The following is a 21,749-nucleotide window of genomic DNA, read 5'->3' on the forward strand; positions in this document are numbered from 1 at the left end:
TGACATAGGGCAGGGGGAGGTGACAAGGGGCCAGGGGGGTGACATAGGGCAAGGGTAGGTGGCACGGGGCAGGAGTAGGTGACATCGTGCAGGGCAGGTGACATAGGGCAGGGGGAGGTGATGGGGCAGGGGAAGGTGGCATCAAGCAGGGCAGGTGACGTAGGCCAGGGGTAAGTGACATAGGGCAGGGGTAGATGACAAGACAGGGACAAGTGGTGCGAGCTGCCCCCCGCAGTGCTCAGTGCTGCCCCCGCCGGCCCCGATGTTCCCATGTCCCGGTGTCCCGGTGCCCGCCCCAGTGGCGGTGCTGGTGTCCGGGTGTCCCCATGTCCCTGTCCCGTCCCCCCTCCCGCCACGGCGGTGCCTGTGTCCCGCTGCCCGCCCCCCCCCCGACACCGGTGCCCGCCCGGTGTCCCGGGGCAGGGGCGCCCCCTGGCGGCGGCGGGGGGTGGGGCGCCGGCGGCGGCGGGTATAAAAGGCGGCGGCGGGCGGGCGGCGGTGGCAGCGGCGGCGGCGGCGGCAGCGGGAGATGGCCGGCCCGCAGCAGGCCCCGCACCTCCACCTGGCCGAGCTCACCGCCTCCCAGTTCCTCGACGTCTGGCGACACTTCGACGCGGACGGTCAGTCCCGGGGCGCGGGGGACCCGCCGTGACACGCACACGCGCACCCGTCCCGAAACCGGCGGGGAGGGCACCGGGCTGAGCATCCCCGGGAGCGTGGGGCGGGAGGGGGGGGACGACGACCGTGGAGAGTCCCCGGACATCCCGTCGAGGGGAGCCCGGAGGAGGAGGTAGAGCCTCCGCCACCGCAGCCCGGGGGTGATGGAGACCCCCCCCCCCCGCCCCGAGGCGATGGACATCCTCCCCGGGGCGATGGAGAGCCCCCCGGGATGATGGAGAGCCCCGGGATGATGGAGAGCCCCGTCGGGGGGAGCTCCAGGATCGAGGGGACGATCGCCCCCTCCCCTCCAGGACCTCCCCGTCGGGAAAGGATGGGAAGCATCCAGCACTGCCCCCCCCCCCCCCCGCCCAGGACCCCCCTCCCCAGCCTCTGGGATGTTGACCCCCGCGTCTCCTTCGTTGGTTCCCCCCCCCGAGGGTCGCTCAGGACTGGTGTCACTTCTGGGTGCTGGCCGGGGGGTCCTGCCCTCCCCGGTGTGGTCCCCCCGCCCCGAGAAACCCTTGCCCAGTGCCCACCATCAGCCCCCTCCGTCCCCCCCTGCCTCCACGGTGGCCCATGCTTGGCACCTGGGCTGCCTGGAGGTGTTGTCTCGTTGCCACCAGCCTGGCCCCCAGGGCCACCCCCTTACCCTGGAGGTGGAGGGGTGACAGAAGGGGGTGTCCCTTGCCCAGAGCGGGGGTGAGGAAGGGCCCCCCCCTCCATCCCCCCCCGCCTGCTCCCTAGCCCCCTAAAACCTCTCCTCGGGGATGCTGTGGCAGCAGCTGTGTCCCCAATGGGGATGTCACCTCCCCACAGAGCCACAGCTGGGCATGCCACCCCTGCTCCCTATTACGTCCAGCCCGAAAAAAGGGGGCGGGGGGAGGGAATGCAAAAAAACAGCATCGTTTTGGTGGGAAAATAGTTTATTTCAGCGCCGTGGTGCAGAGAAGGAGGCTCAGCCCACGGGGGACAGCAGCCCAGCGGAAAGCTCCTGTCCTTCCCCGGGTCTCCTGTCCCCCAGGGGAGGTTTGGGGACCAAAACCCTTCTGGGAACTGTGTCACGCAGTGTCCCCAGCTGCGCTGCTGGAGCCAAAGCTCTGCCAGCGCTGGGTGCCCTCCTGCCCGTGCCATCGGGTCCCCTCCTGCAGCCCCAGGGGACACGGGCACGGCTTTCCCGGTGACCGCTGGAGCTAGCGCCGGAGCAGCTGAGGGGCTGGGGAAGGTGGGACGGTGGCACCCCGGCGGGAGTAGGCAGCTCCTGCCGCGGGCATCCAACTGCATTCCGGCAGCGCGTCCCGCTGCGCCCTTGGATGCGCTCCGTCATCTCCCAAACACCGAGGCAGGCAGGGATCCAGTTTGGCCCGCCGCCCCCGGGCAGGGCAAGGCTGCGGCACGGCAGGCACCCAGCCAAGGAGGGGCTCGGACGGCAGGGGAGATGGTGGCCTTGATGAGGACGGTGCTCGGCCGATGGGCGCGGGGCGATGGAGGGACACAGACGGGGCCGCAGGGCGATGGAGGGACCCAGACAGGGCTGTCTCACCCAAGCTCTTCTCTGCGCTTACACCCCCCCGACAGGGCTTTCACCCACTCCCCCTTACGGCTCCTCGGGCCCCAGAGATGTCCCCTTGGGTGTCTTTGACATCCTCGCTTTGCCAGCCACGGTTGTCCCGTGGCTCCACAGTGCAGGGAGGCTCCGAGGTGCAGCTGCACGGACCGGCCGTGTCTCTCCGGAGGGGATTTTCCATGCTGCTCCGCACCCCGCCGTGCTGTGGACACGGATCAGACCTGTCCAAGCTGCCGCTTGGGGAAAACCAAGCGACCGGCCTTTTCTTGGCGTTATTCTTTTTCCCGGCTCAAAACTGTTGATGATGTTTGGTTTTTTTTTCCAACTGAATTCAAAGGAGCTTGGAGCTCTCCCGCGCCCGCAAAACCAAAGCCCCTGGGAAAGGGAGTGGAAAACCAAGTCCCTCGGCGGTTCACACCCGCACCCCCGCCATCGCCTGAGCCCCCCGTGGAGGGGCAGAGATGCTGCTCCTCCCTTGGGATGGGGCCATCAATGAGGAAGGTGCCCTGGGACTTTCCCGGGCGCTTCCAGCTGGGATGTGGATGGGTTATTCCCAGCCTCTGCCTCGTAGCGGGGAGGAGACGCTGCCGGGGAGCCCAGGGGTGATGCTGCCGGAGGTGGCACAGAGCAGGGCGCTGTGCTCCGAGCCTCCAGAGGCTGAAATGGGGAGGGGGTTTGGGGGGGATGCCCGTGGGGAAGCTCCCTGGGGGCTGCGTTCCCCAGCTGTGCCCAGATGTTGGCAGGAGGGAGGATTTCTATCAGGGTGGTGGCAGGGCTGAGGAGCTGATGTCCTCACTGCGGTCCCCTGCAGCCGGTTGCCTCCTCGAAGCCACCAAGGGCCACTGCGGAGGGAGCGATGGCTGGTGGGGTCCTGGCTGAGCCGTGGGTCCTGCCGCCGAGCATCCCGTGAGCAGGGAAGAGCTGTGGATACCCTGGGTTCCGTAGGACCCACATCTCGGCACAGATATCAGCAGCGAGGGCGGGGGGGGACGGCACGTGGGACAGGGACTTTCCTGAGCCCCTGGCCACCTCGGGAGACCTGCCTGGGGGGCTGACCCCAGGCCGGGGGGGTGATGCTGTGCCGGGTGCCATGTCCCTGCTCCCTGTTTGCCCTGGCTGGCCCCCTGCAGCGGTCGCAGCCCTGGTTAGGGGATGCTCAGGAAGGAGAGATTGAATTAAACCACCCGGTTACAGCATCAGATGCTGAAAATGCGGCAAACACCGGGACGGGGACAAAGTCCCCTGCGACGGGGATGGGGACAAAGCCCCCTGCGACAACACAGAGCGGGTCTCCGGCTCTCCGCAAATTCGGGTTTGCGTAACACTCATTGGCATTTCTTTGCTGCCACGGTCGCCTGGGAGCCGTGTCCCCATGCGGAGGGGGACAAGCGCTGCATCCCGGGGAGCATCCCGCCCTCTGAGACGGGGGTGGGGGGTTTAATGGCATTTTTTCCTTCCCCAGGAAATGGCTACATCGAAGGCAAAGAGCTGGAAAACTTCTTCCAGGAGCTGGAAAGCGCGAGGAAGGGGGCGGGTGTGGTAAGGGCCTCTCCTGGTTTTGCTCCTTCCTTCGCCCGTTCCCTCCTGCCCGAGGGTTCAGGCCCATATCAGCGTTGGGAATGGCACCGACGAGCGAGCGGGACCAGGGCGCCTCCGGGAGGGAAGTGGGGGGGGGGGTGCACTGGTACGGGGAGGTGGGGTATATGGTCCCATCCCCTCTCCTTGCCGGCAGGACTCCAAGAATGACAACTTGGGTGACAAGATGAAGGAGTTCATGCACAAGTACGATAAAAACGCAGATGGCAAAATCGAGATGGCGGAGGTGAGTGGTGCTGGCCCCGCGGACACCTGGGATGCTCATGGTCCTCCCCCTGGGATGTTCCTGGTTCCCCCTCCCCCGGGATGCTCAAGGTGCTTCCTCTCGGGATGTTCGAGGTCCTCCCCCGCCCCGGGAGGCTCGTGTTCCCCCCTGATGCTCGTGTTCCCCGCAGCTGGCCCAGATCCTGCCCACGGAGGAGAATTTCCTGCTGTGTTTCCGCCAGCACGTGGGCTCCAGCTCGGAGTTCATGGAGGTGAGCAGGATTCGGTCCCCAGTGCCTGGCTCCACCCCGGAGAAACAACTGGGAGCTGGCATTGCCCAAACCCCCGCCTCGGGTCTCCCCCAAACTCTTGGCTTTGCCTCGGCATCGGGAAAGAAGCGAGGTGGGACGTCCTGGTGTGGCTGGTGCTGGGGTTGGTGGGGGAGAGCGGGAGCGTGGTGAGTTTTCCCAGTCCTCAGCGCTCCTCGGGCACCTCATCCCGGTCTCCAGGCGAGGTGAGCTGCGGGGATTTGGAGCCTTTCTGTAAATTCCCCCATCCAGGGGGGGCGTTTTAGGGATGTGCTGAAGCAGACGCCACCCCAAAACCTCACCGTGCCCTTGAACGGGGTGACACCCATCCACGGCGGGGGGGACAAATCGCCGATGGGGACCGAAACGCGTCTGGGGGTGGAGGGGGACGCGCAGCATCCCAGGGGAGGGGGGGACAGAGCTTGCGCTTGGAAAATTAAACCAAGGTGGAGGCGATGGCTGAAAGATGAGCGCCCTGTGGCATGAGGTGGGGGTAAGTGGGTGCTATTGTTTAATTGGGGGAGGTAATTAAATATTAAAGCCTGGCCTCGCGTGGCAGGGTGAGGAAAATGGCGCTTGAACTCCTGGCACGGGGCTGAACAAAAGCATCCAGCCCCAAGGGACAGCGGGTGGCACCGCTGGGGCCACCATGAGCCGGGATCGGAGCTGGGGGGGGGGCTGGGGAATGCTGCGGGCAGGGGGACATGGGGACACACGCGTGTCGGTGGAGGGGATGGGGGGTGCCAGCCCACGCTAATGTGGGTGGGCTGCTTTGCAGGCTTGGCGCAGGTACGACACGGACCGCAGCGGCTACATCGAAGCCAACGAGCTCAAGGTGGGTGACGGGCACAGGGGTGGGCTGGGACAGGTCCCCCAAGGGTGGGACGTCCCCGCCGGGGACACGGGGACAGCCCAGCCATGCCCTCTCCTTCCAGGGCTTCTTGTCGGACCTGCTGAAGAAGGCGAACCGGCCCTACGACGAGCCCAAGCTGCAGGAGTACACGCAGACCATCGTAAGTGGGACCTCCGGGTCCTGGGGGACCATGGTCTACCCCCCCCCCAGGGCAGGACATGTCCCCTTCCCAGGGGGTCCTGCCACCCCCTGGCGGGTGGGAGGGAGGAGGAGGCAATGGGTGACCGGGTGCCGCTTGTGTCCCGCAGCTGCGGATGTTCGACATGAACGGCGATGGGAAGCTGGGCCTCTCGGAGATGTCCCGGTAAGGACACGGGTGGCGAGGAGGGGGACAAGACAACCCGAAACGCTCCCATCTGGGAAGAGTCTGCTCCAGCTTCCGAGAAAAACTGTTTTCCTCTTTAATTTGCTTTTCTTTCTGAGCAAAAAGTCATTTTTGAATTAAAAAAAAAAAAAAAAGTGTCTTTTCCCAGCTGCTTCCCGCTCATCCCTGCCCTTCTCTTTTTCCAGACTTTTGCCTGTGCAAGAAAACTTCCTTCTGAAGTTTCAGGTAAAACAAAAATGATAATTTATAAAAAAAAAACCAAACAAAACCAAAACAAAACCAAAAGCAAAACATTCCTGTTGCCTGGCTCTGTCCCCTCCCTCACGCGGTGGTGTCCCTTGCCCTGCCTAGGGGATGAAGCTGTCCTCCGAGGAGTTCAACGCCATCTTCACCTTCTACGACAAGGTAGGGAGCCGCGGCACAGAAACTGCCCCAAATAAATACAACTCCCCCAAAAAAAGCCCAAATCCCAAACTACCTGGTTTTGGTTGGGTCAGTTCCCCGCCCTGGTCTGGCTCTGGGGGCGCTGGAGTCAGATCGGGGGGGTGCCCTGGCTCTTGTCCTTCCTCCCCTGCGGATGTGCCTCCTCGTTATCCAGGATGGAAGCGGCTTCATTGACGAGAACGAGCTGGACGCGCTTTTGAAAGACCTGTACGAGAAGAATAAGAAAGTAAGTGGGGAAGAGAAGGGCAGGCGGGGGGGGACGGAGCCTGGGCCTCCCCCCCAACCCTGGCCTCCCCCTCCCCCCCACCCCCCCGATGCCTCCTCCTCTCTCCCAGCAGCATCCTCCACCCTACATGTCCCCCTTGTCCTGGGGACCAGGGGAGATGCTGGTCCAGATGCCAACCCTGTGTCCCCATGGGGGAGCTGGGACAGGGGGGAACCCAGCCTGGGGGTACCCCCCAGGATGAAATGGGGTACCTAGCCCCCTCCAGGCCCCCCCATGCCTCCTTCCCTCTCCCAGCAGCATCCTCCACCCTACATGGCCCCATTGTCCTGGGGACCAGGAGAGATGCTGGTCCAGATGCCCCCATGGGAGAGCTGGTGGGGGGGTGTCCCAGCCTGGGGGTGCCCCCTAGGGAGAAATGGGGTATTCAGCCCCCCCTAGATCCCCCCAACCCCAACCCCCCCCCCCCATGCCTCCTCCCCTCTCCCAGCAGCATCTTCCACCCCCTGTGTCCCTGCTCCATGGGGACCAGGAGACATGCTGGTCCAGATGCCAACCCTGTGTCCCCATGGGGGGAGCTGCAGGGGGATGTCCCAGCTTGGGGGTCCCCCCCAGGGAGAAACGGGGTTCCCAGCCTGCCCCCACCCCCCCCACCCCATTCCTTGCAGGAGATGAACATCCAGCAGCTCACCAACTACAGGAAGAGCATCATGAACCTCTCCGACGGGGGCAAACTCTACCGCAAGGAACTGGAGATCGTCCTCTGCAACGAGCCCCCCATGTAGGACCCCCCCTCCCGCGCCCAACGTTTCCGCCTCTTCCTCCCCAAAAACGAGCACAACGGGGGAGCACCCAACTGCTGGAGCACCCAGCTGCCCCCCCAGCAGCTCTTGAGTTTGCTATAGATGGTTAAAATCCCACTTTGGGGGGAAAAACTCTTTATTTTTTTTGCCCCCATCCGCCTGGTTGGTTTAATTATATATAATTTTTTTTTGGGGGGGTGTTCATTTTCGTTCATTTAGTCTTGAGTTTTTATCGTTTACCAAAGAAGAGTTTACAAATAAAGTGGAGTACTGCTAGACCGGAGGCCCTCCCAGTTACTCCCAGTTACTCCCAGTGACTCCCTGGAGGTGCTGGCTTCAAGATGAGCCCCCCCCCCACCCCTGCCACGGGTGTTGGTGGGAACAGGGTGCAGGCGTGGGTGGGGGGTATGGGGGGGGGATGGGACAGCCCCTCTACTGCCCAGTATGGCCCAGTTCAGCCCTGTATAGCCCAGAATAATGCAGTAGGGTCCTGTATGGCCAAGTACAGCCTAGTATGGCCCAGTACAGCCCTATACAGCCCAGTATGGCTCAGTACAGACCAGTATCGTGCAGTGCAGTCCTATATGGCCATGTACAGCCTGGTATAATCCAGTATGGCCCAGTACAATCCTGTACAGCCCAATCTGGCCCCGGACAACCCTATACATCCCAGTATGGCGCAATACAGTCCTATATGGCCCAGTATGGTTCAGCACAACCCTGTACAGCCCAGTATGGCTCAATGCAGTCCTAAATGGCTACGTACAGACCAGTACAACCCTGTATAGCCCAGTATGGCCCAATACAGCCCTGTATGCCTCCATATGGCCAAGTACAACCCAGTATAGCCCAGTACAGCCCAGTATGGCCCAATACCACCTTGTACAGACCTGTATGGTCCCATACGGTGCTGTATAGCCCTATACAACGAAGCACCAGCCTAGTATGGTGCAGCACAGTCCTCTACATCCCAGTACGCCCCAGTACAGCCTGGTACAAGATGGACCAGTACAGCCCGGTGTGGCCCACAGCATCCCAGTCAAGTCCTTCATATCCCAGTACAGCCCACCGCTTCCCAGTCAAGGCCTCCATACCCCAGTACAGCCCTGTACAGCCTAGTATGGTGCAGCACTGTCCCCTATGTCCCAGTATGCCCCAGTACAGCCCCATGTGGCCCACCACGTCCCAGTACAGCCCCATGCAGCCCAGTGCATCTCAGTTGAGCCCTCCGTATCCTAGTACTGCCCAGTGCGGCCCACCATGTCCCAGTCAAGCCCTCTGCATCCCAGTACAGCCTAATATGGTGCAGCACAGCCCTCACTATCCCAGTATGGCCCACTACAGCCTGGTACAAGATGGACTGGTACAGCCCAGTGTGATCCACCGCATCCGAGTCAAGCCTTCCGTATCCCAGTACAGCCCAGTGTGGCCCACCATGTCCCAGTCGAGCCCTCCACAGCCCAGTACAGCCCTATAGAGCACTATACAGTCTAGTATGGTGCAGCATAGTCCTCTATAACCCAGTATGGCCCAGTACAGCCTGGTACAAGACGGACCAGTACAGCCCAGTGCGGCCCACCATGTCCCAGTTGAGTCCTCCACATCCCAGTACAGCCCTGTACAGCCCAGTGCGATCCATGGCGTTCGAGTTGAGCCTTCCATATCCCAGTACAGCCCAGTGTGGCCCGCTGCATCCCAGTTGAGTCCTCCACAGCCCAGTACAGCCCAGTGCAATCCACCGCGTCCCAGCCGAGCCCTCCACATGCCAGTACAGCCCAGTACGGCCCCGTACAGGCTAACATGGTGCAGCTCAGTCCTCTATATCCCAATACTGCCCAGTACAGCCTGGTACAAGACAGCCCAGTACAGCCCAGCGCGTCCCAGTCGAGTCCTCCGTATCCTAGTACAGCCCAGTACAGCCCGGAACGGCCCGGAACGACCCGGGACGGCGCGGCTGCAGGGAGCCCTCCCGTCCGCCAGGGGGCGCGTGCGGCCGTGAGGCGGCGCGGGGCGGGGCGCATGCGCGGGGCGGGGCGTCAGCCCGGCGGCAGCGCGTAGAGGTGTCCGCTCGCCAGACCCCGGTTGCCGCTCGCCGCCATGGCTCTCCTGCACACCCGCCGGCTCCTCGCCGCCCCGCGCTTCGCCGCCGCCCGCGCCAGGTGAGGGCTGAGGGGCGGCTCGGCCCCCGGGGCTGGCGGAAGGGGAATTTCCCGCCTCCGGGCCCGGTGTCCCCGTGAGGCGGGCGGGGCGGGGGGCTGCGGGGAGGAAGCGTGTCCCTGCCCGGAGCCCGTAGGGGCGGCCGGTGACGTCGGCCGTTGGGGAAGGGGGGTGTTGCCATGGTAACGGCGCTGGGATTGGCTGGGGGTTGCGGTGGGTCGGGGGGCGCGCGGCGCCTTCTTGCGTTCTGATTGGCTGCCGCCGGGGCCCGGCGCCCACCGCCAGCCTGCCCTTGAGGAACCTCCGTGGAGGGCGCGGGGCCGGCATGGACCGAGCGACGGGGCCGGGGGGGCCTGGGCACCGGGAAACGGGGCTAGGGGGTCCCTGTGCCCGGGGAAACGGGGTCGAGGGTGGCCCTTGGCACCGGGAAACCGTCTGGGGCCCTTGCCCCCGGAGAAGCGGGGTCCTGGGGCGGGGGGACCCTGCGCACCGGGAAACGGGGCCGGGGGGGCTTTGTGCACCGAGCAGTGGGGTCGGGGGGAGCCTTACGCCCCGGGAAACGGGGCCGGAGGGAACCGGTGCCTCGATAAAGCCGTCTGAGGTCCCTGCATCGCGGGAAGCGGGGCTGGGGGGGAGGGAGGGAGTCCTGGGCCCCGGGAAGTGGGGCCGTGGGCGCACCCTGAGCTCCTAGAAATGGGGCTGGGGACCTTGTGCCCGGGGAAATGGAGCCCCGGCGGGGGCCCTGTGCACTGAGAAACCGGCTGGGGCCCCTGCGTCCTAGGAAGTGCGGCCGGGGGGGGACCCTCTTCACTGAGCAGCGGGGCTGGGGACCCTGCACCCTGAGAAACGGGTCTGGAGGCCCTGTGCCCCGAGAAATGGGGCTGGGGTGCTGCTGGTGGTGTGCAGCGGGGCTGGCGGGGAGGGGGGGGAGCACCTGCACCATGCAATAGGGCCGGGAGCATCCTCTGCACTGTGGCCAGCGTGCTGCTGGTGGTGTGAACCAAGAAATGGGGCCGGGGGCATCCTGTGTGGTGGGACATGGGTGCTGCTGGTGGTGTGGTGCTGCTTGGGTGCTGCAATGGGGCCGAAGGAGCCTCTGCACCCAGAAGCAGGTCTGGGGTGCTGCTGGGGGCATGCACCGTGACAGGGCACAAAGGACCTGTGCACTGCGAAATGGGGCTGGGGTCCCGCTGCCTGTCACACACCATGTAGCGGGACCAAAGGGACCCCCACGGACCATGAAATGGGGCTGGGAATTATGCACTGTGCGGCGGGTCCGCAGGGGCCCCGTTCCCCATGAAATGGGGCTGTGCTGACAGTGTGCAGTGCCGTCTGTGTTAGAGCCCTACCTCTGGGTGTGCAAAACCTGGCATGAGCGGGACGGGAGCAAGGACCAGTTCTGCACTGGGATCTCTGGACTGCCCTGACTCTGAAGCCAGCAGAAGGATGGGTGGAAGGACGCTGGGTGCAGCTGGAGCCCTGTGAAAAGCCCAGAAAAACTCCACAAAGTACAGGTGACCTGAGAGCCACAGGACGCTAGCGGGGGATGCCACCGTGGCCCGGTGGCCAAGGAGCAAGAGCGTGCAAAGGAGTCTGGGCAAGGCCTTGCTGCTCTCCAGGGACCTTTGGCTCCTGGCCTGTGCCACGTCAGGAAGCTTTAAGAAACCGTTCCTTGCCCTTGTCAGTGCAGGAAAGCAGTGGGTTTTTATTTCGCCATTCCAGCAGCTAAAGAAGGTTATTAGATATTGATTAATCCTCTTCTCTCCAACATGGCCTCTCAATACCCTGTGAGATGAATGCTCCCAGCCCCTGCTTCTTCTGAGGCAGCCCTCTGGCTCTCCTCAGCCATCTAGGAGGAGCAGGCATCTAGAACTTGTGTTTTCTGCCCTTGGACTATAGTGAGCCTGCGAAAGGTATACAAGCTCGCTGGCGATAGCTTTGCTTTTCTCAAGTTTGTTAAAAGCAAAGCATAAATTACCCTGTTGAATCTAGGTCACCTAAAAGAGACGCAGACCATCCCTAGCGTAAGAAAAGAGCCTTCGTGCACAGCCCTCAGTTTTCACGTGCACGGTGTGGATGCCAAGCAGCGATTAGCAGTTTGTTTGTCCCTTATCTTCAGCAACTGGGAGCTGTTAGCATCGAAATCGGGACAGAGGGTAAGAGATGGGAAATGGTCAAAATGGCTCCCTTGACAAACAAATGCTAATTCAGGTGGTAACTCAGTCTGCTGCTCTGATGTATCACCAGACAGCTATTTTAAATGCTTTTCTCAGTGGGAAGCTTACCGCAGCTGACTGGAGCAATGAATTTTTAGGCTTGAAAGGACGGTAGTAGCCAGCAGCCTGTTGGCATTGTTCTTGTGCAAATATTTGCTTTAGCTGTGGTATCCGGACAGCTTCGCCTTTGGCCCCTCCGCTCTGGCTTGCAGAGCTGCTGCAGGGCCTTTGGCAGAGGGTTTCAAATCCAGTATCTTATGTGCCTGTCCCTCAGGGGACATGGATTGGCCTCTTCACAATGGAAACCTTGACTGGACTTGTGAACACTTGCTTACCTACAGGAAAACTTGCTTTCTGGGCTTGGCTTGAGGCCATGAGCATGCTCTTAGGTCTCTGCAGCTCGGGCCATAAGTTCCACCTACGTTTTTGAAGGGTGTTGCTGGTTTATGCAGAGTTCCTGGTGCATTTTCCTACCTTCTCGCCCCATCTGTCACGCTGCGTTGCAGCTGGGCATTGAACCGGCTCGGAAGACCAGTCTGGCTGAAGAGTACGGAGACTACTTAAATACCAGGTCTGCTTGGCATCTAAACTCCGACTTGGCCACCCGTGTTCGAGTCCCATAGCTGGAGAACATGTTTTCTTTGGCCTACGTCGGGTATCCCTCAGGTAGTTCAACCCCAGCTTAAACTTGCCTTCGTTTCGTTTTCCACACTGAAATACCTCCAGCCTGGCAGAGGGGATGTGCAGTTTATAACTTTGACCTTTATTCAAGACGCTTTTAACAGCTCAAAATAAAATATAACGCAGTGCAGAGACAACGATGTTACAGTAACATAGGGGTAGTGGTGCGTTAGGACTTGTGACCTTGGATCCCTAGAAGATCTCCCAAACCCCTGTCTAGAAAGCTTTGCCTCTGCCATCTCTTGGCTATCCTGAAGTGTTTGGACAACTCAGCCTGGGCTTTTTTCTCCTGTCTCCCTGGAAATGGCAGAGGAGTCTTTTGCCTTCGCCTGAAAACCTTCAGGCTGAGAACGGGAAAATCAGTCCTAAACCTACCCTTCGCTGCCTTAAGCCGATAGAAAGACTGGCTCAGAACGAAAGTACTTGACTCTCGGGAGTGCTGCAGCTTAGGTAAATGCCCACGGGATCAGCATTAATTGCAGCATTATTAGAGCCCAGTGACCTGCTTAAGTGTGTGCAGGATCGGGACCTAAATACCCAAAACACTGTAAGCCGCTTGGTGAAAAGCCCCGCAGAAAGAAGGTGCCGTCACCATCTTAAAAGCAGCAGCTCTTTAAAATAGATGGCTGGGCTCCTGCAGCCCTCCATACCAAAATAACCTTAGACCAGGTAAACTGGGGAGAGATATGCTCCTGTGCAGAGTGTATTTTTGTCTTCCCCTGCCCCTCCATTGCTGGGGAGAGGTTTTCCTGAAGCAGCACTGGATGCTGCCTGAACCTGCAGCTGGTTTTTGCCCTGACAGCCCCCTCGGCGCGTCCTGCTCAGATTGGCTCCCCCCCGCCTCCATGGCTCCCTCTCTGCAGGGTGTGTGTTGCTGGCACAACTGACTCATCCTCCTTTCTGTGTTGATCCTGTACTTAACCAGAGCGGTAATTAAGACTTGTTAGTGGTCTAGAAAATGCTAAGCACATCTTCCATTTTTAAACTACCTGAGGTGGCTCTGCCTCGTACGTGTTTGCTGCCCTTTTTTTCACAGGGCCCGTCAAGAGGAGAAAGTGAGGCTTTTTATTCAGAAATACTGTGCCGATGGAAAGAGCAGTTAAGTCTGAAGATGTCAAATGACGTTTGGGGCTCCGATGAGATTCAGTCTACATACACGTGCTAGTGCAAAGTATGTTTATGTCGTGGCTAAACCGGGTCTAAATGGCCCCAAAACGGGGGCAGAGTGGAGGAGGAAGATGATTTTGTGAGTTCTGCTGATCATGTGGCGTTTGAGCTTCCTTAACCCGCCTTGTCCTGCTGCCTTCAGCTGTGCTGTGTCTGTCACCACATCGTGCAGCCGGAGGTCTGTCTGTCCTGGGGCTGGCTCCAGGCTGCCTGCATTGCCTGGGGCAGGATCCAGCCCCAGGACAGCATTCCCGGCTTGGGAAAGCTTGTTATCTTCACGTGAGCAGCAGCATTAGCTGCGGGAGCCGTCTCGCTCTATGTTTCTCCTTTAACAATCAAGATTGAATCTTGTCCCAGAGGAGATAAACCAAATATACCTTGTGCTGCATGCTTTGTCCCCCATCGAGCTCTGGGATCTGAGTAAGCGCCTGTGAATCAGAGTGCTCACAGATGTGCGGAGTCCTCTTCTTTAGTGATCCTGCCTTCAGGAGGGGGCTGTTACAGCCGTAGCTCCCTGTCAGGCAGGTTAAAAACCAGCACACCTCTTCTCTTGCTCCGTCTACAAATCCGGACGTGGGACTAGGCAGAGGCTGTGGCCAAAGAGAGAATAACGGGTTTCTTTTTATAGCACCGGCCTGGTCTGCCCTTGACATTAAGAGAGCCTCTCCATCTTCAGGATGTCCTGCCAAAAGGGCAGGTTTGCAGAGCGGCTGCTGGGGAGTGGAGAGCAAAGCTCCTAACGCTACTTGACTGCAAGGGAAGGAGCCTTCACGGGAGAGCTTGTCACTTGCCACACTGGGAAGAAAGTGTCCTCTGCTATTTCCAGGAAAACAGCATTTGGCTATGACATCATGACATCTCCCTCTTCGAGTGAGGCAGAGTTTGTAGGGCAGGGAAGGGAAATACCTGCATTAAGTCAGCCAGGGTTGTGGGAAGAGCGGATTAATTTTCATGCACAAAAGCCCCTCCAGGAGTTTGGAACAGGTTCCATATTCATCCTTTGTGCAATTGCCTGGGTCTGGCCAAGGTTCCCTGGAGGGGACTAACCTAGGTGATCCCGCATGTAGGCTGTGAAGAGGCAGCACTTGGCCAGAGCATAGAGTTTAAGGCTTGTGGTCCTGGGGCCTTTCTGGTGTCGCACATAAGGCAAGCAGGGCCATTTCTAGGCATTAATGACTTGGACGGGGTCAGTTGTTATCAGCCATGGTGAACCGAGGCTCTTTGCCTGTTCTGCAACGTGAAAATCATGGAGCATAATGGAGTTGTTTGGTTTTTTTTCCCCTGGGCTAATTCTCTTAGCGCTGCTTGTACCTTTTCCAGCTGTTTAAAGACTAGATTTCCTTTGAGGCTTTCTATCCATGTTGGTGCACGTCCTTGCCCAGTTCTCAAGCCTAATTTTTAGCTTCTTTTTTTCCCTTTCAGCTCATGGTGGTCCCACGTGGAGATGGGTCCCCCCGACCCCATCCTGGGGGTGACAGAAGCTTTCAAGCGCGACACCAACTCCAAGAAGATGAACCTGGGTGTGGGGGCGTACCGGGATGACAACGGGAAGCCTTACGTCCTGAACTGTGTTCGCAAGGTGAGCCTGGTGCTGGCTGCTGGGCAGGGCCGGATCCGGCTGTGGGGCACCCTGGGGGTTCAGGGAAGGGGAAAGCCTCTAGGCAAGGTTTGCCTGTTGGTCCTTAGAATAAACTTTGTCTCTAACAGAGCAAGACAGTGTTCCTGCATGTCTTCCTTAGCAGTACTAATGCTTCTGAGACACAACAGAACCGGTTGTTAAGCAGTAGGGGGATAAAACAGGGAATACGTGCCCTGTTCCCATCCAGGTAAATCTAATTTGTTGCTGACTTCCGCAAGCTCTCCAACCCAGCTGTCTTTGGAACTTCAAGGTGTTTCTTGAATAGGCTGGTGTTCCCTGGGCCAGCCCACATGGGAGGAAAGAGCTGACATTGTCCCCTTAATGGATTAGTCTTAGAAATTCTGCTGAGCCGTTGTTACCAGTTTCTCCATAAGCCAGTCTAAAACTTCAGCCCAGGGAGCTGGATGTGGACACTGCTCTTGAGGGGATTATGGAGCCTTTCAGGGCTGCAAGCGTAGAAACAGGCTGTTAAATAGCTGGCACACAGATTGACTGGCTGGTCTCCTTGGCGTAGGGAGGGTGCGTTGTCCATGTTTCTCATCAGTTTGGGGTTTAAATCCACCCCTTGCCCTCACTCTCACTATGCCAGCATGTATTGCAGCTGGGTCACAACCGGGAGCCTGGGTGGTGTCACAGGAACAGCTTCCTGGTGGTATGTGAATCTGCCATGATCTGTCCCACTACCCTGGGAGCACAGATAGGGTTCCCGGAGCACTCCAGATGTCCCCGTCACTTTTTTTTTTCCTCAGCGTGTCTCCTTCTCTGCTGTTCTTGGTTCCACTCTCTGATTCTGTGCTAGGTAGGGACTTGGACTGGTTTCTGATTCGAGATCTGCTTGAAAGAAGTAGAGATTAGCAAAGCTGGGGTGAGCCATGTCTAAGGGTTGGGTGAGTTAGCTTTCAGACAGGCTGCTTTCAAAATCGCCTGAGGTTTCTGGATTATTTTTTTAACCTGCTCCATCTAGTTCAATAACACTCCCAGCATGACAAGGCTCTGCAAAGGGCTTGCTGCCCTCCCTGCTTTTGGGATGTCTCCCTATGGAGAGACAATCTCTGCCTTTCAGTAACAGTCAAGTCTCGCCTTCCTGCAGGACAGTTCCTACTTGGGCAAAGAAACGTGTGTCCTTGTGCAGCAGCGTTGACTTGTCACGGGCTGGAAGCGGTGCTTGCCCCTGGCACCGGGTTTCCTGGCTCTGTTGTGCCAATGCTGGCACCCACTGAGGGCTCTGGTGGCCGCTAGGCACCTTGCCCTATGGTAAAAGCTGAGTGTCACCTGAAATGTTTACTGCTGCCCTGGCTTTGAATGAGCCCTGATCTCTGAAGGGAAGCTCCTGTAAACCAACCTTTGCCCCTCTTAATCGAGCAAATGTGAAGAGAAGCGACCTTGAGCTGCCCACCGTCCCCTCCACGGCGATGCCTTCCTTGCTGAATGTCTGTCTTCCTTCCCAGGCGGAGGCCATGATAGCATCCAAGAAGATGGACAAGGAGTATTTGCCCATTGCGGGGCTGGCGGATTTCACCCGGGCATCCGCAGAACTGGCTCTGGGTGAAAACAGTGAGGCTTTCAAGAGCGGCCGGGTAAGGAGCGGGCTGGGAAGCAGGGGGTGGGCAGCGCTGTCTGACGCATGGTGGGTACGTGGGTGCCCAGCAAAAGTGGAAGGAGTGGCAGGGGTCCTCATGCCTCTGAGTTGCAAGCTGGCCAGACCCAAGGCTAACTGCTTCTTCTGAAGGCTGGGGTGAAACAGCCCTTGCTGAGGAGGGGATTTGACCTTATCAGGGGTCCCAGCTCCCTGCCCTGTAACTGGAGTTGCTGACCCATGTGGTCCCCTCCAGCCCCATGTCCTTGTTTGGGTGAGCTGTCGCAGAGGTGTGCTTCTGTTAAAGCTGATGTAGTGACAGGGCTCTTCCCTGTGTCATATCATGGCTGCTCAGATTCGTGTATTTGTTTCTTCCCTTGCAGTACGTCACTGTGCAGGGTATTTCTGGGACTGGATCTCTGCGAATCGGAGCCAACTTTTTGGTGAGTCCCTGGCCAGTGGGGGAAAGAAAGGACATCTTCTGACCAGAGCTGAATCTTTGGGGTTTTCTAACTGCTTTAATCTGTTCAACCTTTTTGAACGCTCTGTCTTTCTCTTGAACAGCAACGGTTCTTCAAGTCTAGCCGTGATGTGTATCTACCCAAACCATCCTGGGGCAATCACACACCCATTTTCCGTGATGCTGGCATGCAGCTTCAGGCTTACCGCTACTACGACCCCAAGACATGCAGCCTTGACTTCTCTGGAGCCATGGATGACATTTCCGTGAGTTGCCTTTCGTGCCTGGAAGCAAGGAGGTGCTGTGGGCAGATGGCCTAAATACGATGCCTGAAGGCACCATATCACGGCTAGAAGCCTTGCAGAGCGTGTCTAAGCTGTCGAGGGCAAGACAGCTGAGGAGAGTGCTCAGATGTCATTAATAATTCATTCTCTGTAACATCTTCCGTAGAAAATTCCAGAGAAGAGCATCATCCTCTTGCATGCTTGTGCTCACAACCCCACTGGGGTGGATCCCCGGCAGGAGCAATGGAAGGAGTTGGCGGCTTTGGTGAAGGTGAGCAGTACAGTGTCCTAGGGGCACTGTGCACTTCCTGGGAAACCACATCTCTGGGCTTTCATGGGTGGTGTCTGGTCTTCACTGCGCTATAAGGTTACTCCCTTCCCTGAAGCCGGGATGGGTGTCATGTTCCTGTACTGAAGACAGGAGCCAGACAAGCGCACCCATAAAGCTTCTAGCTGACCATTAGACCTTCTGCTGGCACCTTCCCAGGAACCTGGGGTAGGGAGACCTGAAAGGAGAGTAACAGGGTCGGCAGAGTGAGCTGTGATAACTGGAAGGTGGCTCCCAGTGCTGGTGTAATAAAAATGCCAGAAGATCTTCCATGTGGCCGGTGTCTTCTTGCAAGCTTCGGCTGGAAACAGATAGGGGCATGTTCTTCCTTCATCCCTCTCTTCCTCCCTGCCGCCCCCTCTCCTCCCTTGAGCTGTAGCCAGTGAAATTTGTTTGGCTTGAGGATGCCTGGCCATAGTAGTGTCCTTAGAATTGGTAGATATCCAAGTGGCCTCTGGGGCCTCCGGATTCCTGTGGATCTCTTGACTGAGGGGCAGTGTGGCTGGGTTATCTGCCCGGAGGCGTTGGAGGGGCTGGCACCTGCCTAAAGACTTCCCAGGTGGTTTTCCTGGAAACTGATAATACAGGAGACACCGAAATGGAATAATTTATTACTGGTGAATCCAATTCTGTCTCCTGGGTCAGACTGCACAGCCCATAAATGCACTGGGAGGGTCTTGACTTGCCGTTTTGATGTGTGGTGGGTAGCTGTGGGGTTTGGGCTGCCTTCCCTGTGGCAAACGAAGGGGAATGGTACTACTTGTGGAGGAGAACTGCCTGCATGGCTCTTTACAGCCTGCTGCCATGCTTCCTGGAGGGGTGTTCAGCTCCTCTGACGCTCTCTCCCCTCTTTGCTGGCAGAAACGAAACCTCCTCGTGTACTTTGACATGGCCTACCAGGGTTTTGCCAGTGGGGACATCAACCGGGATGCCTGGGCTGTGCGGCATTTCATCGAGCAGGGCATCAACGTCGTCTTGTCGCAGTCCTATGCCAAGAACATGGGGCTGTATGGTGAGTAGGGCAGGTGGTGTGGAAATGGTTTCATCCAGGCTGCTGGAGGGACCCCGCTGCCTCTGGGCTTTAGTAGCTGGTGTCCTTCTGCTGCCTGCGTTCATCCTGCAGCACTGATCAGGGCACAGGAGACAACCCACTCGAGAAGGAGACCCTTGTCGAGAGCAGGGCTCTGCTAAAGCTGTGTGGCATTTGGATAAGTCCTGCCTCAGCCCTGGGTATCCAAGGGCAGAGGCTGGGACTTGATTGCCCCCTCCCTCTTTTAGGAGAGCGTGCGGGTGCCTTCACGGTGGTCTGCAGTGATGCAGAGGAAGCCAAGAGGGTCGAATCGCAGCTGAAGATCCTCATCCGCCCCATGTACTCCAACCCACCCCTGAATGGAGCCCGCATCGCCTCTATCATCCTGAACACCCCTGACCTGCGGAAGGAATGGTAAGAGGGAAACCTTGGCGCTCACGACAGCGAGACGCGAGGTCTCCTTGGCAGCCCTGTGCTGTGCTTACTGCCTGCTGTTGTCGTGGGCAGCTCAGCTTCAGGGGTACAGTCACAACCCCGCACCACCCCTTTCCTCTGGAGAAATCCCTGCTCGTGTCCTGGCATCAGCTGGTACCAATCCAGCCTGACACAAACAGGTTTCCCTTGTGTTACCAAGAAAACACTGTAAAGGAGGAGGTAAAGCTCCCCTGGGATTGAGCGCTGCAGGAGCTGCCTACCCAAGGAGTAGAGAAGACAGACGAAAAGCATTGTAGCCACATAGTATGTCTCACACAGAGGAACTGGAAGCGTAAGCCCCCTGTGAATGAGACGCAGGAATGTAACCCTCGTGCCCTAAGCCTGCTTCCTGGCATCAGCCTGTGCTGCTCTCCCAGCCCCGTGGTGGTGAGTCCCTGCTGGCAGCTGGCCTGGCAGAACAAAGGCTGGCAGTGTGCAGTGGCCTCGCTGGGAGCTGCGTTCCTTTGGCAGGCTGATGCTGGTGCCTGATCCAGGGCCCAGCAGAGACATCTCCTAGCTGTGCTTGCCTTGGAGCAGGGCATGTCTGCCTGCGCTGGGACATATCAGAGGTTTATGTAGCGCTGTCATGGGGCCTCCTACTCACCCGTGGCTTTCGGAAGCGAGAGGTGCCGATGGTCTGGTAGTAGCGTCCAACAGCCATGGTATAAATAAATAGCCGTCATCTTCAGATCCTGGGAGAAAGAAGCAGCTCCCCAGCTGGAGCTACAGGTTCATACTCTCTGGTCTTTGCTTATCTGCATCCCCCGTGTTCTTGGGGTACGAGGCTCTTCCAGGTGGAGGGGGTTGATTCCTGGTAGGCAGGGAATTGGTGTGTCCCAGCCCTGCTCTGATGGTTCCTGGGTTGGCTTCTCAGGCTCGTGGAGGTGAAGGGCATGGCCGACCGGATCATCAGCATGCGGACGCAGCTGGTGTCCAACCTCAAGAAAGAGGGATCCTCCCACAACTGGCAGCACATCACTGACCAGATCGGCATGTTCTGCTTCACTGGGCTGAAGCCTGAGCAGGTAAACGCAGTTCCTGTGGTCTCAAGGTGTTGTTTGCAGTCCTTGTCAGTAAGATATTGACTGCGGGTGCCAAAATGAGCCTTTGTGGGCAGCTCTTCCTCTAGGAGGAACATCCTCCAAGCCCACCACGCTGGAGCCTCATGGGGATCCATGTCTTGTTTTGCTCCCTGCTGTGCTTGTGGAGGTTGAAAGCAGACATGGCCTGCTTATCTGTCAAAGGAAGGAGTTGCTTGGTGCCCCTCTGAGGTGACTTTAAAGGTCAGCTCAAGTGAGGTGACCCTCCTGGCTGAACATCTGCAGTGTTCGTGTGTTGCCCGGAGCTGAGTAGCATCTCTTGGTTTACAGGGTGGCACTGCTGGCTCTGCAGGTGGTGGGATGCCATGTCTGCTGGCTCCCAGTTCCCTTTCAGTTCTGGCAAACTGGGTAAATTTGCACTCTGCTAACAGATTAGAAGTTGGCTGCGGTTTGAACTCTGCTCTTTCCCCCTCCAGGTGGAGCGGCTGACCAAGGAGTTCTCCATCTATATGACAAAGGACGGACGAATCTCTGTGGCGGGAGTTACGTCGGGCAATGTAGGTTACCTGGCTCATGCCATCCATCAAGTCACAAAGTAAAGACAAAGGTGTGCCCTGGAGCCGGTGGCCTTCCCTTCCCCACCGGTCGAAGATGGGGAGGGAAAGGAAACAAGCAGAATACTTCCAACCACAGCACTTGACGCCGCTGCTGAATGTATCTTGTAGATGAGTTGTTGTAGAAGCCTAGTGAAAACCACCCTGTGTTGTGGAGCAGGGACATCATTGCTGGCTCCTGCTCGGCACAGCCCTTGTCCCCTGCTGTCCATCCTTTGTCCATCAGCCCCAGCACCCATCCGCGCTGGAGGAAGCAAATGCTTAGCACTGCCATCCTACCGGCGTAGGCACCAAAGGCTTCCCCACGCTGGTTTCTCCATGAGAAGGCTTTGTGAGGCGGCAGGCGGGGAGCTGGGAGGGCTGCTCAGGTACACCCCTGCCACATCCTCGGCCCATCCCTGCTGCCAGCAGGCTCCGTCCCATGGGCTGGGCAGCACCAAAGTTGCCCTCCGACAACCAGCTCTGAGGACTTCTCACTACTAAAATCTGTTCCATTGGTGGCTTTGCTCTTTTCCATCTGGGAATCTCCTTTCAGGTGTAATTCACAGTGGCAATGGTGTGGGGGGCAGTGTCCCTGGTTCTCCTGACTTCACTCCCCTGCCCTGGGGCAAAACAGTTTCTTACCCCCCCCAACCCCCAATAAGAACCTCCTCTGAAAACTGCTCTCTGTTGGTCTCTGCTTCTCCCCGTTCCTGTACCACCCCCAGCAGAGTCTGTGTGTGTCCCCCACAGCCATGAGCCAAGAGGTGGGCCCTGCTGTGTCCACCCTCGCATGAGGTGTCCCTCATCTGCTCTGGTGACACCAGAAAACAGGAGCGAAAGATTCCTGGGTGAAGTCAGAGCTGCCGACTCAAAAAGCATTCTGTCCTTTTGAACTGAGTGTCCCTGAGGCCCTGTGACTCACTGGGCTCTGATTTTTAATCCAAATAAAGTGGTGCATGGCTGTGTTGAGCTGGGGACTTCCTCCTCTCATCGTGCAGCTGGATCCTGTTCCTTCCATGCACCGAATGTTCCCTCTCAGGGATGTGCCAGCGCAGGGGATC

At 58.6% G+C, this 21,749-nt stretch overlaps 2 protein-coding genes across 2 annotated transcripts; both read left to right on the forward strand.

The window, feature by feature from the left end:
- Window positions 1-452: 452 nt before the first annotated feature.
- CALB2 (calbindin 2) lies at window positions 453-7,318 on the forward strand. Its single transcript, XM_074586885.1, has 11 exons — window positions 453-620; window positions 3,687-3,763; window positions 3,957-4,046; window positions 4,216-4,296; window positions 5,111-5,167; window positions 5,268-5,345; window positions 5,494-5,549; window positions 5,756-5,795; window positions 5,922-5,975; window positions 6,169-6,240; window positions 6,906-7,318. Exons 1-11 carry the CDS (start codon window positions 530-532, stop codon window positions 7,020-7,022), a joined length of 813 nt encoding a protein of 270 aa, XP_074442986.1. The 5' UTR covers window positions 453-529; the 3' UTR covers window positions 7,023-7,318.
- Window positions 7,319-9,022: 1,704 nt separating this feature from the next.
- GOT2 (glutamic-oxaloacetic transaminase 2) lies at window positions 9,023-21,657 on the forward strand. Its single transcript, XM_074583311.1, has 10 exons — window positions 9,023-9,199; window positions 14,684-14,840; window positions 16,349-16,477; window positions 16,860-16,919; window positions 17,041-17,202; window positions 17,387-17,491; window positions 18,410-18,560; window positions 18,827-18,992; window positions 19,927-20,077; window positions 20,569-21,657. Exons 1-10 carry the CDS (start codon window positions 9,138-9,140, stop codon window positions 20,689-20,691), a joined length of 1,266 nt encoding a protein of 421 aa, XP_074439412.1. The 5' UTR covers window positions 9,023-9,137; the 3' UTR covers window positions 20,692-21,657.
- The last annotated feature ends 92 nt before the right edge of the window (window positions 21,658-21,749 follow it).

The sequence above is a fragment of the Larus michahellis genome, chromosome 4 (genome assembly GCF_964199755.1).
Source record: "Larus michahellis chromosome 4, bLarMic1.1, whole genome shotgun sequence".
Classification (NCBI taxonomy): Eukaryota; Metazoa; Chordata; class Aves; order Charadriiformes; family Laridae; genus Larus; species Larus michahellis.